The sequence below is a fragment of the Salvelinus fontinalis genome, chromosome 1 (assembly GCF_029448725.1).
Source record: "Salvelinus fontinalis isolate EN_2023a chromosome 1, ASM2944872v1, whole genome shotgun sequence".
Lineage (NCBI taxonomy): Eukaryota > Metazoa > Chordata > Actinopteri > Salmoniformes > Salmonidae > Salvelinus > Salvelinus fontinalis.
Genome location: NC_074665.1, coordinates 79573998 through 79589697, shown reverse-complemented (window position 1 = coordinate 79589697; position 15700 = coordinate 79573998). Strand labels below are relative to the sequence as shown.

Genomic DNA, 15700 nt, shown 5'->3' with positions numbered 1-15700 from the left:
ACCTATTCTAGTAAGTAAGTAAATACTTTGTGAAAATGTTTAAAAAATATATATTATTAGCTAGCTGGCTGGCTACAGCAGGCCACTGTGTGCAGGCTAATGAGCTGGTTGTTAGCTAGCAAGCCAACTTTACATACTATAGCTAAGTGAAATATCATAATTTAGTGCTGTCCCCAACTAAAAAAAACTTGGTGGACCAAGAGTTGTCTGTTCTTCGTATTTTTCCATATATAGACTCATCCTATGATTGAATAAAATCAGCTATATGTAGACTACTGAGCTCGTCTGATGCTTTAAGCACTGCGATTTAAAAATGAAGACACAAATTACTAAAGAGGGAGCCAGAGATCAATATAGCCTAACCCGAATAAAAAAATACTGTTCCCGACCCTCCTCCTCCCGCTCCTCGCTGCTGCTGGCCTTAGCAGATTCTGCCATTATGCTTCTGAAGTTGCCGGTAATAGGCTACACCAGCGGTCGGCAACCTTTTCCATTCGGAGTGCCAAGTTATTGTACCATTTCTATTGATCTGTGTGCCGTGCTGATTGATTATTGAAAGGGAGAGAACTTGAAAGATTTTTTAAATAGGATACATTGAGGAACTATTGTCATTCTCAATGGATGTAAAAACAGGCTTTGTTTACTTGCTGTTTGAGGCAAAGAAAACATTACTTTGAGAAGCTCTATAGTGATGGTGAGTTAAGACAATAAGAAATAGTATCAGATCCCCAAATAGGCACATTTCAAAGCCTACATTTGCGCACAGGCCAGGTAATCTAGGCCTAATTCTATGCGTAATCAGGTGCTTGTCCTTACTCAAGATTGACAGAAGAGCTCCAAACAAAAGACAATTACTAAATTGACAACTTATAAATGGAATGAAATAAACCAAAACTTTTCTCACAAGTGTAGCCTAGGTTGTGTGCTGTGCAAACAACGTGTCCACTCCTACAATGACAACGGTAAGACTGTAATAATAATATATTGAATGTATTAACAGAAATGACCATAACCAAACAAGAATTGTAGATTACAAATTATGGTAATTAATGGTAAATGTACTACTGGTGATACTGATGTGCAATCCCCGCGGCCTCCATAGGCGTGAATCAAACAGGTGCCATACAATATGTTTATATATATTTACCACTGCTTGACTAAAAAAACATAGTTCGACCAACAGCCTATCGACCAAACAATCAACCAGTCCCTATGGCGTCAGCCCTAATTGATGTAGGCCTATTTAACATTGTAAATTAAAAACTCATGCTCCAAATGTACTAGTTGGACAGGGCAGGTTGTGGGATGACATGAAAATATTCCCCAGTTTTAGTCCCTAGAGAGGAAAACTAAGAAGACAGACAGAGCGGTAATAGTCAGGCTGTCTAATTGTAATAAAATGAAGCTTGTTTCTTTGATGTCTGTCCTCAGATATGGATAGCTGTCAAAGCCTGTCTGGCGATGAAGAGGTCCCAGTAAATGTCCCAAGAGACTGCTTGCACATCCTTTTATGCCATGGTTTGTATGTGTACTTATGTTAGCAAATGTTGTATACAACAATACAGTTGAAAGTCACACACAATGTAATGTAGGCTACAAATGTATTACACTGTAGCAGGCCAATCCTTCTCCTGGAAGTATACTGTGTGTGTAGGCTTCTGTTCTAGCCCAGCACTAACACACCTGATTTAACTTATCAAATCTAATGAGTTGATAATAATGTGTATTATTGCTGGGCTGGAATAGAAGTCTGCTCACCCAGTAGATCAGGGAGTGGAGCAAGGTTGGCCACATCTGGTATGGACTTCTTTTTTCACCCCAAATGATGCTTTAGTAATAAAGCCTACCTACTAATATGTCTAACATTTACAAACAAATTTGATTATTTGTACATTTTGAAATTATATTTTGATTAATTCAATGGTAATTCATTGACGTGAAGTGTCAATGTTTATTCATGTGTCAAAGTTCGTTTCTCTTTGCTTATTTGAGCTGTTCTTGCCATAATATGGACTTGGTCTTTTACCAAATAGGGCTATCTTCTGTACACCACCCCTACCTTGTCACAACACAACTGATTGGCTCAAATGCATTAAGAAGGAAAGAAATTCCACAAATTAACTTTTAACAAGGCACATCTGTTAATTGAAATACATTCCAGGTGGCTACCTCATGAACCTGGTTGAGAGAATGCCAAGAGTGTGCAAAGCTATCATCAAGGCAAATGGTGGCTACCTTGAAGAATCTAAAATATATTTTGATTTGTTTTTTGGTTACTACATGATTCCATATATGTTATTTCATAGTTTTGATGTCTTCACTATTATTCTACAATGTAGAAAATAGTAAAAACAAAGAAACCCTTGAATAAGTAGGTGTGTCCAAACTCTTGACTGGTAATGTATATATTTAACAAACAAAAGAATACAGTATGACCCACAGACCAAATACAGGATATGCCCCACCACATTTGATATGATGCATTGGTGGAGGATGCCCTGGCGTTCTGCAACGTTCACCACGTTGTCCTGAATGCCTAGACATGACAATTTAAGCCTCTCAAGGGAACAAGCCCAATGGGGTCCCGGAGATGAGGGACAACAGGAGGCTGAACAATTGTCGTCTCGGCTAGTTATTGGGCGATCAGGAGCAGCCAGTGGCCCTTAAACTGACCCTGTCTAGCGTAGCTGTGATCAGGGGAAATGGTGGGAACGCTTAAAGTGTTGTTGCCGGCCAATCGTGAGCGAGGGCTTCCAAACCCAAAGGGCCTGGAGGGTTCGACATCGAGAACCAGCTAAGACAATGAGTGTTCTCTTGAGATGCAAACAGGTTGCGCTCTCCTGAACCGTTCCCACAGCTGTAACACCACCTGAGGGTGTAGACTCCAGTCCACCTCCGGCGGGCCATTTCTCGAAAGCATGTCCGCTGCCTGGTTCAAGATGTGCGCTGCCAGCAGTGACGCTCCCGAGACATTTTGTGGAGGTGCCGTCATCTCAGTAACCCCTGGTGATTGATATACGCCACTACCATGGTGTTGTCTGATCTGACCAGGGCATGCTTCCCCTCCAAGTAGGGCAGGAACTGTTGGAAGTGCATCGCGAACTGCCCTGAGCTCCAGCACATTGATTGGCTTGCCACTCCATGGGGGCTCCAGCGTCCGCTCACTGCCATGCCTCTGAACACTGCCCCCCAACCCGCTAGCGAGGTATCGGTGCACACTAGCTCTCTGCAGTGGACTCTGTTCATTATCACTCCTTCCAACAGGAAGGAGTGTGAGTGCCATTTCAACAGAGTCCTCACATACGCATTTGTCACCGATAGCGGACGATGTCTACGTCGTCTCCAATAGAAACTCTTGTTTCTTGTTTTGCTTTTGGACTAATGATCATGGTATGTTTATAGCTATGTTGTATTAAAATATCGTTTTGTTTGACATATAATTTATAACGGTAGCGTGGCCGAGTGGTCTAAGGCGCTGGATTTAGGCTCCAGTCATTTCGATGGCGTGGGTTCGAATCCCACCGCTGCCAGAATATTTTAATGTTGTTTTTTCTTTCTCAACCAACCAGGTCGAACAATGTATTACGAGTTACATGCTTTTGGTAATCCAGGTAAACTACAAAATATGTGACAAGTGTCTGGACTGTTGCATAGACGGGTGATAGTAGTACATGACGCACCCATTTCGTGGTAGAACGGCCATGACAAAGACCTGTAATGACATCTTGTGGCGTTTCATAGTCATTACATTTCAATGAGAGTCCACTCGAGGGCAGCTGCTTGTTGACAATCCCATAATTTATTAGTTTCTTAGTTAGAAAGACTTACCTCTAACAAATACGTCTGTATAAGAAACATATTCCCAAAATAAAGTATAGTACCTGTATTTAAATTCATGAAAAGCTGTTATGATTAATATACATATTATTCATAAAATAATCCAAATGAATATCAACTCTTCGCAAAGTGCTTCAAGTGAATCCCTCTAAATGAGAGATCAATGATCAGGGGCCCAACCAGCAGCTCGTCATGTTGGGGTTAAATCTATGCGAGGCTTCATTGGGCCCTGAGCCTCTGCTGAGAGTGTTGCCTGGCCACAAACTGCAGCTTTTGGATGGCCAGCTGAGTGTCCTCCAGAGAGATGCCCAGATGCCAGACGGCCCTGACAGAGCCTCCAATGTGGGGGAACATGAGTACCCGTACCCCCTGACCCATAGCGGCCTGCTCGCCTTCCCCCACCCTAGCCATCAGGGCACAGAACTCTGTTGGGGTCAACGAGGCGTCCCGCAGACAAAACCGCAGGATGTTGGTTTCCACAGCAGCCATGTCGACCTCGTAGAGAGGCGGGTCGCACTCCAACAGAGCTACACACACACACACACACACACACACACAGGTTGTGACAGAGTGGTCAAGAATATACACTGCTCAAAAAAATAAAGGGAACACTTAAATAACACAATGTAACTCCAAGTCAATCACACTTCTGTGAAATCAAACTGTCCACTTAGGAAGCAACACTGATTGACAATACATTTCACATGCTGTTGTGCAAATGGAATAGACAAAAGGTGGAAATTATAGGCAATTAGCAAGACACCCCCCAAAACAGGAGTGATTCTGCAGGTGGTGACCACAGACCACTTCTCAGTTCCAATGCTTCCTGGCTGATGTTTTGGTCACTTTTGAATGCTGGCGGTGCTCTCACTCTAATGGTAGCATAAGACGGAGTCTACAACACACACAAGTGGCTCAGGTAGTGCAGGTCATCCAGGATGGCACATCAATGCGAACTTTGGCAAAAAGGTTTGCTGTGTCTGTCAGCGTAGTGTCCAGAGCATGCAGGCGCTACCAGGAGACAAGCCAGTACACCAGGAAACGTGGAGGAGGCCGTAGGAGGGCAACAACCCAGCAGCAGGACCGCTACCTCCGCCTTTGTGCAAGGAGGTGCACTGCCAGCGCCCTGCAAAATTACCTCCAGCAGGCCACAAATGTGCATGTGTCTGCTCAAACGGTCAGAAACAGACTCAATGAGGGTGGTATGAGGGCCTGACGTCCACAGTTGGGGGTTGTGCTTACAGCCCAACACCGTGCAGGACGTTTGGCATTTGCCAGAGAACACCAAGATTGGCAAATTCGCCACTGGCGCCCTGTGCTCTTCACAGATGAAAGCAGGTTCACACTGAGCACATGAGCACATGTGACAGACGTGACAGAGTCTGGAGACGCCGTGGAGAACGTTCTGCTGCCTGCAACATCCTCCAGCATGACCGGTTTGGCGATGGGTCAGTCATGGTGTGGGGTGGCATTTCTTTGTGGGGCCGCACAGCCCTCCATGTGCTCACCAGAGGTAGCCTGACTGCCATTAGGTACCGAGATGAGATCCTCAGACCCCTTGTGAGACCATATGCTGACACATGCACATTTGTGGCCTGCTGGAGGTCATTTTTCAGGGCTCTGGCAGTGCACCTCCTTGCACTAAGGCGGAGATAGCGGGACTGCTGCTGGGTTGTTGCCCTCCTACGGCCTCCTCCACGTCTCCTGATGTACTGGCCTGTCTCCTGGTAGCGCCTGCATGCTCTGGACACTACGCTGACAGACACAGCAAACCTTTTTGCCACAGTTCGCATTGATGTGCCATCCTGGATGAACTGCACTACCTGAGCCACTTGTGTGGGTTGTAGACTCCGTCTCATGCTACCACTAGAGTGAGAGCACCGCCAGCATTCAAAAGTGACCAAAACATCAGCCAGGAAGCATAGGAACTGAGAAGTGGTCTGTGGTCACCACCTGCAGAATCACTCCTGTTTTGGGGGGTGTCTTGCTAATTGCCTATAATTTCCACTTTTTGTCTATTCCATTTGCACAACAGCATGTGAAATTTATTGTCAATCAGTGTTTCTTCCTAAGTGGACAGTTTGATTTCACAGAAGTGTGATTGACTTGGAGTTACATTGTGTTGTTTAAGTGTTCCCTTTATTTTTTTGAGCAGTGTATGATGAAATAGAAACGTCCACGTGTGTGTCTTGCAGGTGTACATTTGTGTGTTTGTGTGCCCACCCTGTGCGAAGGTCCTGGCATGACGGTGGTCTTCCTCCAGCCTGTTGATCATGTCCCCCAATGCCAGCTTGCCAGCGGCTGCCAGAATTCCCACCTGGCGCAGCCCTCCGCCCAGGGCTTTACGACAACGCACCGCCCTGGAAATGAAGTCCTGAGGGCCAGCCAGCATGGTGCCCACTGGAGCACCCAGACCCTGCAACACACAGGATCATACGCAGGAGCATGCGCAGGATCACACAGCAGGTAACACACAGCAGATAACACACAGTGTCTATCTCACAAATACATAATTCCAGCTGATGGTGTGTGTGTGTATGTATATGTGTTCTGACCTTGGACAGGCAGACGCTGACGGTGTGTGTGTTTTGTAGGATTGTAGATGGGGCGACTTTCTGGGCAATGGCTGCATTCATCATTCTTGCTCCGTCCATGTGTACAGCCAGACAATATCTGTCTGCTAACGCCTTTACCTGAGGGAGAGACACATAACAAAGCAGAGTTACAACACCATACCTTTCTGCAAGACTCTCGAGCACTCACCTGAGGGATACACAACACACACACACACACACACACACACACACACACACACACACACACACACACACACACACACACACACACACACACACACACACACACACACACACACACACACACCTTCTGCAGGAAGGGTAGGGGCAGCACGCGGCCTCCCTGTATGTTGTGTGTGTTCTCCACACACACCAGGCGTGAACGGGGGTAGTGGGCGTCGGGGTAACCATGGCGAATCTTGGACTCCAGCTGATCCAGGTCAAAGGTCCCGTCAGGTAGATTGGTCACCGTGGTGGAGTGGACACCAGCCAGCTGACACACACATTACAATCACGTGTTTTAGTGTGCACTTTAAGTTTGTGTGTGCAGTGGCTGTGTGAGTAATCTGTGTGTGTTCACTGTACCTGAGCACTCCCTCCCTGCTCGTAGATGTGGAGGTGTGACAGATCTCCAACAATCATCTCGTCTCCTCTCTCCCTGCAGTGCACCATTACTGGACAACACATAAACACACCCAAAAAATATTACATAATTACTACTATGTTGATCCACCTTCTGCACAGCCAAGTAGAAAGATCAGCTGTAAACCCATTGCAGATCCAGTCTCCTCTCACCAACACAACTAAACACACACACACACACACACACACACACACACACACACACCACACACACACCACACACACACACACACACACACACACACACACACACACACACACACACACACACACACACACACACACACACACACACACACACACACTTCTCTCACCTGCTATGAGGTTTGCCATGGTTCCAGATGGGACATAGAGAGCTGCCTCCATCCCAAACACCTCTGCAGCCATCTTCTGGAGCTCTGTACATGCCCACCCAAATTTGCCAAATTAAATCAGGTTCATAAAAATGGAAAGGATGCCTCATAAAATGATACAAACAGGTCCAAGTCAGTGCAATCAGATCACAGTACCACACGAATGAATTATGCAGTGTGTGCACCCCATGCACTTCACTACAAAATGCTTATTACACTGTTTTACATATTTTTATTGATCGGCCAGAACTTTGATCGGTGAAAGATCAGTATAAAATAATCAGGTCATAATGATGAGCACCTTCTTACAAATCAGTTAAGCAACTCCATATGCTTGCCAAAACTCATACATCATCTAATTTCTCTGACCATTTACTGTTGGATCCTCCCCGAATACATCGTCCCCAACCTCGGCCTCTGCCATGGCCTGACGCATGGCCGCTCCAGGCTTGGTCACGGTGTCGCTACGGAGGTCCACTGTCCGGGCAGAGGATGCCCCGGACAGGGAAGGGTCCACTGGTTGAACGGTCTCGTAGTAGAGTCGAGAGGGTCCTCGTCCAAGCCCCACGGGGCACACATGGCGATGTTTTGGTGAGATGACACCCCGGTTTACACACTGCAACAAGGCACGGGCCGGAATCGTTAACGTTTTTAAAAACATGTTTGCTGTCGTTTTGAGCACCGCAGAAAACCAGTTCACGCATCCATTGTTTTAGCTGTGAACTTTGGATCGTTGTATTCGACAATCATTGATTAGAACTGCCTTTCGCTGTCAGGCCAGAGTAATGGAAAAAGATCAGAAATGTACCAGAAGGTAGCGCCACAGAACATGTATTTTATTCCACCAGCCCACAACACAGAAAGAGTTCATTGCCATGATCTAACCCTGAGTTTAATGTCTATGAATTCAACTTCTCTTCATGCAAAACAATGCCACAAAGCAAATACATGTATGCCATACATTAATCTATATTATTCCCCAAGCAGTTAACATCTCATCCAGTCGTGTGGTACTTCAAGTTGTTGCTTACTATAAGGAATTACGGATGTGCATTTCTAGCTGAGAGGAGGGTTTTCCGGTCAAAGTTTCCTTTGTGAGTCGAAGGGGTGCACCACTAAAGTCAAAGCCGTTTAACCTCGTTAACAACATTAATAACTAAAATGATAAGTAGCTAACGAGAACACGTATTAATTTAAATAATAAAGTCACGACACAGAGAAAGATACCTTGCAATTTGGTTGAAAGCTACAGGCTCCACCGCGTGACTAGACTGACAGGTAGCTGCTAGCATCAGATGCTAAGCTAACTATTTATTGTAGCTAACTGTCTGGAGCGGGGGAGGTGGACTTGTCTAGCTATCTTTACTGTCGATATATTCGCATAAAACCATTTTCTGTTTGCTGCTGTGGAAGTATTTGATTTCGTTATTCAATAGTTCTGCGTTGGACCATTCAAGTAAGCTCCCACTGCGTAACTAACTAGCTAGTTTGCTGGATAGCTAACGTTAGCTATTGTAATGTTGTCTAAGGGTATTGTGTAACATTAGCTACGTTATTTGCTAGCTAGCTGCCACATGAGCCGATGACAGCTGTCATGACATCCGTGGTTAGCGCAATAGTTAACTGTGGATTTGTAATCTAATCATACACATTGCCCTTGATACCGACGTTTTAACTAAGTTATCAGGCCATCATGTTGCACCATACATCTACATACACACATACATAGATAGGTGACCAGGTCCGTGTAATAATAGTTTGTATTCATGTCATGAATGATGATCTGCATCAAGATGGGGATGGAACAAATTATTGATGAAGAGTAGGCCTAACTGTAGCAATGTGCTTGGACTAAAGACACTCTCTTTTCCTTCCTCTCCTTCAGCACTCATCCCAACTGTGTGCTGAAATGGAAAAACCCTCCCATTTGTTTTCAAGTATTTAGAGGAACAGGTAAGCTCACATTTCCTGTTTAACATCCAGTCCCATCACTAATTTCCTGTTGTCAGAACAGAGCTTAGCTAGATTTCTATTTACCTTCCATTGATGAATGTAACTTATAGATATAGCTATAATACATCATCACTGTGCATTTCTCCTGAGACAAGCTGGTGACAGATGAAGGTTGCTAACAGTCAGTGTTCCTTTTCATTAGTAGCTGTTTTGCACTTCTAAGATGCAGAACCCACATTCCAGCCAGGTGGGAGGCATGCCTGCTGTGTTACTTGTGAACGTGATGAGCACAGATCTGCACAGAGTATTGTAGGCGTGCAGTTGGAGGAATGCCAGAGAACTGTCCCTTCCCAATGCCATTATGTTAGCACAATGGACTACATGTTTCAACAATAACCCTCATACAGGAGAGGTGCTGGCAATGCCAAAACAACAGATCATTTATCTTTTTGTGATAATGTATAATATACGAAAACCTGATATTGATGTTTGGGTGTTATATAAGATATCTTTGTTGCTGTGAGAACTTGTGTGCTCAAGGATTGTGATCAACTACATGGTGACATCGCGTTCACCTCCAAAACTTGACTATGTTCTGATAATACATTGTTATTGTGACATTACGTCACCTATTGAATTGATTGTGATGTGTTCTATTGTGACTCTACCATATCTTGCATTGCAACATTATTCAAGTTCTACTGCTGCACTATGACCTCATCCACACTCAAGAATGTTGAGTTCTTGACTTGCATTGTGATGCATTGCATTGTGACATTTATTGTGTTTTGCTGCATAATGACATCATCCACCAAATGTTTAGTTCTTAGTTTACATTGTGAAGTATTTCTTTGTGACACACCATCTTAGCCTATTTGAGTTCTACTCAGTGGTGTAAATTACTTAAGTAAAAATACTTTAAAGTTCTACTTAAGTATATTTTTGGGTATCTGCACTTAACTTTACTATTTATATTTTGCACTACTTTTACTTCACTACATTCCTATAGAAAATATAGTACTTTTTTCTCCATACATTATCCCTGACACCCAAAAGTACTTGTTACATTTTGAATGCTTGGCAGGACAGGAAAATTGTGAAATTCACGCACTTATCAAGAAAATACATGGTCATCCCTACTGCCTATGGTCTGGCGGACTCAATAAACACAAATGCATATTTTGTAAATAATGTTGGAGTGTGCCCCTGGCTATTCGTACATTTTAAAAATAAGAAAATGGTGCTGTCTGCTTTGCTTAATATAAGGGATTTTTTATTTATTTATACATTTACTTCTACTTTTGATACTTAAGCATATTTAAAGACAAATAATTTTCGACTTTTACTCAAGTAGTATTTTACTGGGTGACTAAAGTAATTTACTTGAATGACTTTCTATTAAGGTATCTATACTTTTACTTAAGTATGACAATTGGGTACTTTTTCCTCCACTGGTTCTACTTCTGCATAGGGCTGGGAATTGCCAGGGACCTCACGAAACAATATTATCATGATACTTAGGTGCTGCTGTGATATGTATTGCAATTCTCACTTTTCTATATGCATTGAGATTCAATACTGTGATTCTATTGCAGTTCTATGGTCCAAACATATCGCTCACCATATGTCTACTGCAGAGGGACGAGAGAGCCATGAGAAAACAAGTTTTGATCAGTCATGGAAATAAAAGTGCTGAAAAAATTGTGGCTCCCTATTAAAAATGTTGATGCAGAACAAGCTATGAAGGAAAAATACTGGAGTTTCAGTGCAGGTACAGCCAACTAGCGCAAAGATGATATTGTCAAAACTATACGATATATCGGCAAAAAATAATATAGTTAAAAATACTTCCAGTTCGCTGCAGCTAGCGACTGGAACAAGCTGCAAAAACCACTCAAACTGGACAGTTTTATCTCCATCTCTTCATTCAATGACTCAATCATGGACACTCTTAATGACAGTTGTGGCTGCTTTGCGTGATGTATTGTTGTCTCTACCTTCTTGCCTTTGTGCTGTTGTCTGTGCCCAATAATGTTTGTACCATGTTGTACTGCTGCCATGTTGTTGTCATGTGGTGTTGATACCATGCTGTGTTGTCCTGTTGCTGCCATGCGATGTTGTTGTTTTAGGTCTCTCTTTATGTAGTGTTGTGGTGTGTCTCTCTTGTCATGATGGGTTTTGTCTTATATTTTTATTTTTAATCCCAGCGCCCGTCCCCGCAGGAGGCCTTTTGCCTTTTTTACTACTGCATTGTGACATCACCCCATGCTTCGAAAACATGGCCTACAATATGAGTCTTTCAATGGACTGTCTTTCTCTCCCACATATCACTAAAGGGTTAAATGTAATTCTCTCTAAGTTGACCTATTTCACAGATTTTTTGAAGCTGTTTCTGCTAGTCCAAGATCTCGTTCATGATAGCCTCAATTAGATCAGTGAGGGAACCACGGGGTGAGGTGGTCGCTGATGAGATGAGGTCATTGGTGGGGGGTCTACAGTTATGCAATAGGACATTGGATGATTCGATCAGACTCAATGTGCTGTAATAAACCATAATAAAGGTCAATTACGTTTTGTTGTGGTAAATTGGGTGGAAATGCCTCATGATGTGAGGTCTGAAGGATGAAACAGAGTGTTTCACCGTGGAAACCCTGTTGAGATTGACCAGAAGAGGTGTGTCGTCTGACTGGAGACGACTTCCTCAGGCTGCTGGAACACTCAGAAGACAGAAATCCTCTCTGGCCATATGAGTTTTGTGTTTTTTTTTCCTGAGCCAGTGCCAGGAAACTGCTCCAAAGCAAATTTTATTGGTCACATACACGTTTTTAGCAAATGCTATTGCGGGTGTAGCGAAATGCGTGCTTCTACATCTGCATTGCTTGCTGTTTGGGGTTTTAGGCTGGGTTTCTATATAGCATTTTGTAACATCGGCTGATGTAAAAAGAGCTTTATAAATACATTTGATTGATTCCCAGTTCAAACAGTGCAGTAGTGTATAACAATTCACACATCTAAAAGTAAAATAATGTTATTAAGAAATATCTAAATATTAGGACGAGCAATGTCGGAGTGCCATTGACTAAAATACAGTATACAGTCGTGGCAAAAAGTTTTGAGTGACACAAATATTAATTTTCACTAAGTCTGCAGCCTCGGTTTGTATGATGGCAATTTGCACATACTCCAGAATGTTATGAAGAGTGATCAGATGAATTGCAATTAATTGCAAAGTCCCTCTTTGCCATCCAAATGAACTGAATCCCCCCCCAAAATTTCCAATGCATTTCAGCCCTGCCACAAAAGGACCAGCTGACATCATGTCAGTGATTCTCTCGTTAACACAGGTGTGAGTGTTGTCGAGGACAAGGCTGGAGATCACTCGGTCATGCTGATTGAGTTCGAATAACAGACCGGAAGCTTCAAAAGGAGGGTGGTGCTTAGAATCATTGTTCTTCCTCTGTCAGCCATGGTTACCTGCAAGGAAACACGTGCTGTCATCATTGCTTTGCACAAAAAGGGCTTCACAGGCAAGGCACCTAAATCAACCATTTATCGGATCATCAAGAACTTCAAGGAGAGCGGTTCAATTGTTGTGAAGAAAGTTTCAGGGCGCCCAAAAAAGTCCAACAAGCGCCAGGACCGTCTCCTAAAGTTGATTCATCTGCGGGATCGGGGCACCACCAGTACAGAGCTTGCTCAGGAATGGCAGCAGGCAGGTGTGAGTGCATCTGGGACAGACTGATATTCTGCAAAAGGTACAGGGATTGGACTGCTGAGGACTGGGGTAAAGTCATTTTCTCTGATGAATCCCCTTTCCGATTGTTTGGGGCATCCGGTAAAAGCTTGTCCTGAGAAGACAAGGTGAGCGCTACCATCAGTCCTATGTCATGCCAACAGTAAAGCATCCTGAGACCATTCATGTGTGGGGTTGCTTCTCAGCCAAGGGAGTGGGCTCACTCACAATTTTGCCTAAGAACACAGCCATGAATAAAGAATGGTACCAACACATCCTCCGAGAGCAACTTCGCCCAACCATCCAGGAACAGTTTGGTGACAAACAATGCCTTTTCCAGCGTGATGGAGCACCTTGCCATAAGGCAAAAGTGATAACTAAGTGGCTTGGGGAACAAAACATTGATATTTTGGGTCCATGGCCAGGAAACTCCCCAGACCTTAATCCCATTGAGAACTTGTGGTCAATCCTCAAGAGGCGGGTGGACAAACAAAAACCCACAAATTCTGACAAATTCCAAGCATTGTTTATGCAAGAATGGGCTGCCATCAGTCAGGATGTGGCCCAGAAGTTAATTGACAGCATGCCAGGGCGGATTGCAGAGGTCTTGAAAAAGAAGGGTCAACACTGCAAATATTGACTCTTTGCATCAACTTCATGTAATTGTCAATAAAAGCCTTTGACACATATGAAATGCTTGTAATTATACTTCTGTATTACATAGTAACATCTGACAAAAATATCTAAAGACACTGAGGTAGCAAACATTGTGAAAATTAATATTTTGTCATTCTCAACTTTTGGCCACGAATGTATACGGTTGAAGTCGGAAGTTTACATACAGCTTAGCCAAAGACATTTAAACTCAGTTTTTCACAATTCCTGACATTTAATCCTAGTAAAAATTCCCAGTCTTAGGTCAGTTAGGATCACCACTTGATATTGAGAATGTGAAATGTCAGAATAATAGTAGAGAGAGTGATTTATTTCAGCTTTAATTTCTTTCATCACATTCCCAGTGGGTCAGAAGTTTACAAACACTCAGTATTTGGTAGCATTGCCTTTAAATTGTTTAACTTGGGTTAAACGTTTCAGGTAGCCTTCCACAAGCTTCTCACAATAAATTGGGTGAATTTTGGCCCATTCCTCCAGACAGAGCTGTTGTAACTGAGTCAGGTTTGTAGGTCTCCTTGCTCGCACACATTTCTTTCAGTTCTGCCCACAAATTTCTATAGGATTGAGGTCAGGGCTTTGTGATACCCACTCCAGTACCTTGACTTTTTTGTCCTTAAGCCATTTTGCCACAACTTTGGAAGTATGCTTGTGGTCATTGTCCATTTGGATGACCCATTTGAGACCAAGCTTTAACTTCCTGACTGATGTCTTGAGATGTTGCTTAAAGATATCCACATAATATTCCCTCTTCATGATGCCATCTATTTTGTGAAGTGCACCAGTCGCTCCTGCAGCAGAGCACCCGCACAATATGATGTTGCCACCCCCGTGCTTCACGTTTGGGATGGTGTTCTTCGGCTTGCAAGCTTCCCCCTTTTTCCTCCAAACATAGCGATGGTCATTATGGCCAAACAGTTCTATTTTTGTTTCATCAGACCAGAGGACATTTCTCCAAAAAGTACAATCTTTGTCCCCATGTGTAGTTACAAACCGGAGTCTGGCTTTTTTATGGCAGGTTTTGGAGCAGTGACTTCTTCCTTGCTGCGTGGCCTTTCAGGTTATGTTTATATAGAACATGTTTTACTGTGGATATAGATACTTTTGTACCTGTTTCCTCCAGCATCTTCACTAGGTCCTTTGCTGTTGTTCTGGGATTGATTTGCACTATGCACCAAAGTACGTTAATCTCTAGGAGACGGAACGCGTCTCCTTCCTGAGAGGTATGACGGCTGCGTGGTCCCATGGTGTTTATACTTGCGTACTATTGTTTGTACAGATGAGCGTGGTACTTTCAGGCACTTGGAAATTGCTCCCAAGGATGAACCAGACTTGTGGAGGTCTACAATTTTTTTCTGGGGTCTTGGCTGATTTCTTTATATTTTCCCATGATGTCAAGCAAAGAGGCACTGAGTTTGAAGTTAGGCCTTGAAATACATCCACAGGTACACCTACAATTGACTCAAATGATGTCAATTAGCCTATCAGAAGCTTTTAAAGCCATGACATCCTTTTCTGGAATTGTCTAAGCTGTTTAAAGGCACAGCCAACTTATTGTATGTAAACTTCTGACACACTGGAATTGTGATACAGTGGATAATCTGTCTGTAAACAATTGTTGGAAAAAGTTATTGTGTCATGCACAAAGTAGATGTCCTAACCGACTTGCCAAAACTATAGTTTGTTAACAAGAAATTTGTGGAGTGGTTGAAAAACAAGTTTTATTGACTCCAACCTAAGTGTATGTAAACTTCTGATTTGAACTGGACATATGAAATGAGTAAAACAGTATGTAAAGTGTTCTGGACTAATGATGTAAGAAATAACACACAAAAAAACTAAATACTGCAAGGTTGCTAAGGAGCTAGAAGTAGAGCTGCAATGTCTGTCGGCTCAATCTCTCCAGAGAGTGCTGTATGCTGCCCCACCCAGAC

General features: G+C 43.3%; 2 protein-coding genes and 1 non-coding gene across 11 annotated transcripts in view; 2 read left to right on the top strand and 1 right to left on the bottom strand.

The window, feature by feature from the left end:
• The first annotated feature begins 3448 nt into the window (after positions 1-3448).
• Positions 3449-3530, top strand: trnal-uag (transfer RNA leucine (anticodon UAG)). The gene has a single exon. It is a non-coding gene; the product is annotated as a tRNA-Leu (tRNA).
• Positions 3531-3777: 247 nt separating this feature from the next.
• tha1 (threonine aldolase 1) lies at positions 3778-8281 on the bottom strand. Its single transcript, XM_055934255.1, has 7 exons — positions 7778-8281; positions 7370-7453; positions 6999-7087; positions 6721-6906; positions 6393-6530; positions 6061-6253; positions 3778-4364 (listed from the first exon to the last, which is right to left on the bottom strand). The coding sequence occupies exons 1-7, from the start codon at positions 8067-8069 to the stop codon at positions 4057-4059; spliced, it is 1290 nt and encodes a 429-aa protein (XP_055790230.1). The 5' UTR covers positions 8070-8281; the 3' UTR covers positions 3778-4056.
• A 107-nt stretch (positions 8282-8388) lies between these two features.
• The window catches only part of LOC129862462 (myocardin-related transcription factor A-like), a 105646-nt gene continuing 98334 nt past the window's right edge, over positions 8389-15700 (top strand). For 3 of the 9 annotated variants that reach the window (XM_055934192.1, XM_055934176.1, XM_055934184.1), the window contains exons 1-2: positions 8491-8864; positions 9294-9361. The gene's annotated coding sequence lies outside the window, so the exon portion shown is untranslated. Of the gene's footprint in view, positions 8865-9293; positions 9362-15700 lie in introns of all 9 variants that reach the window. The other 6 variants (XM_055934225.1, XM_055934217.1, XM_055934167.1 and 3 more) reach the window with 4 other exon arrangements.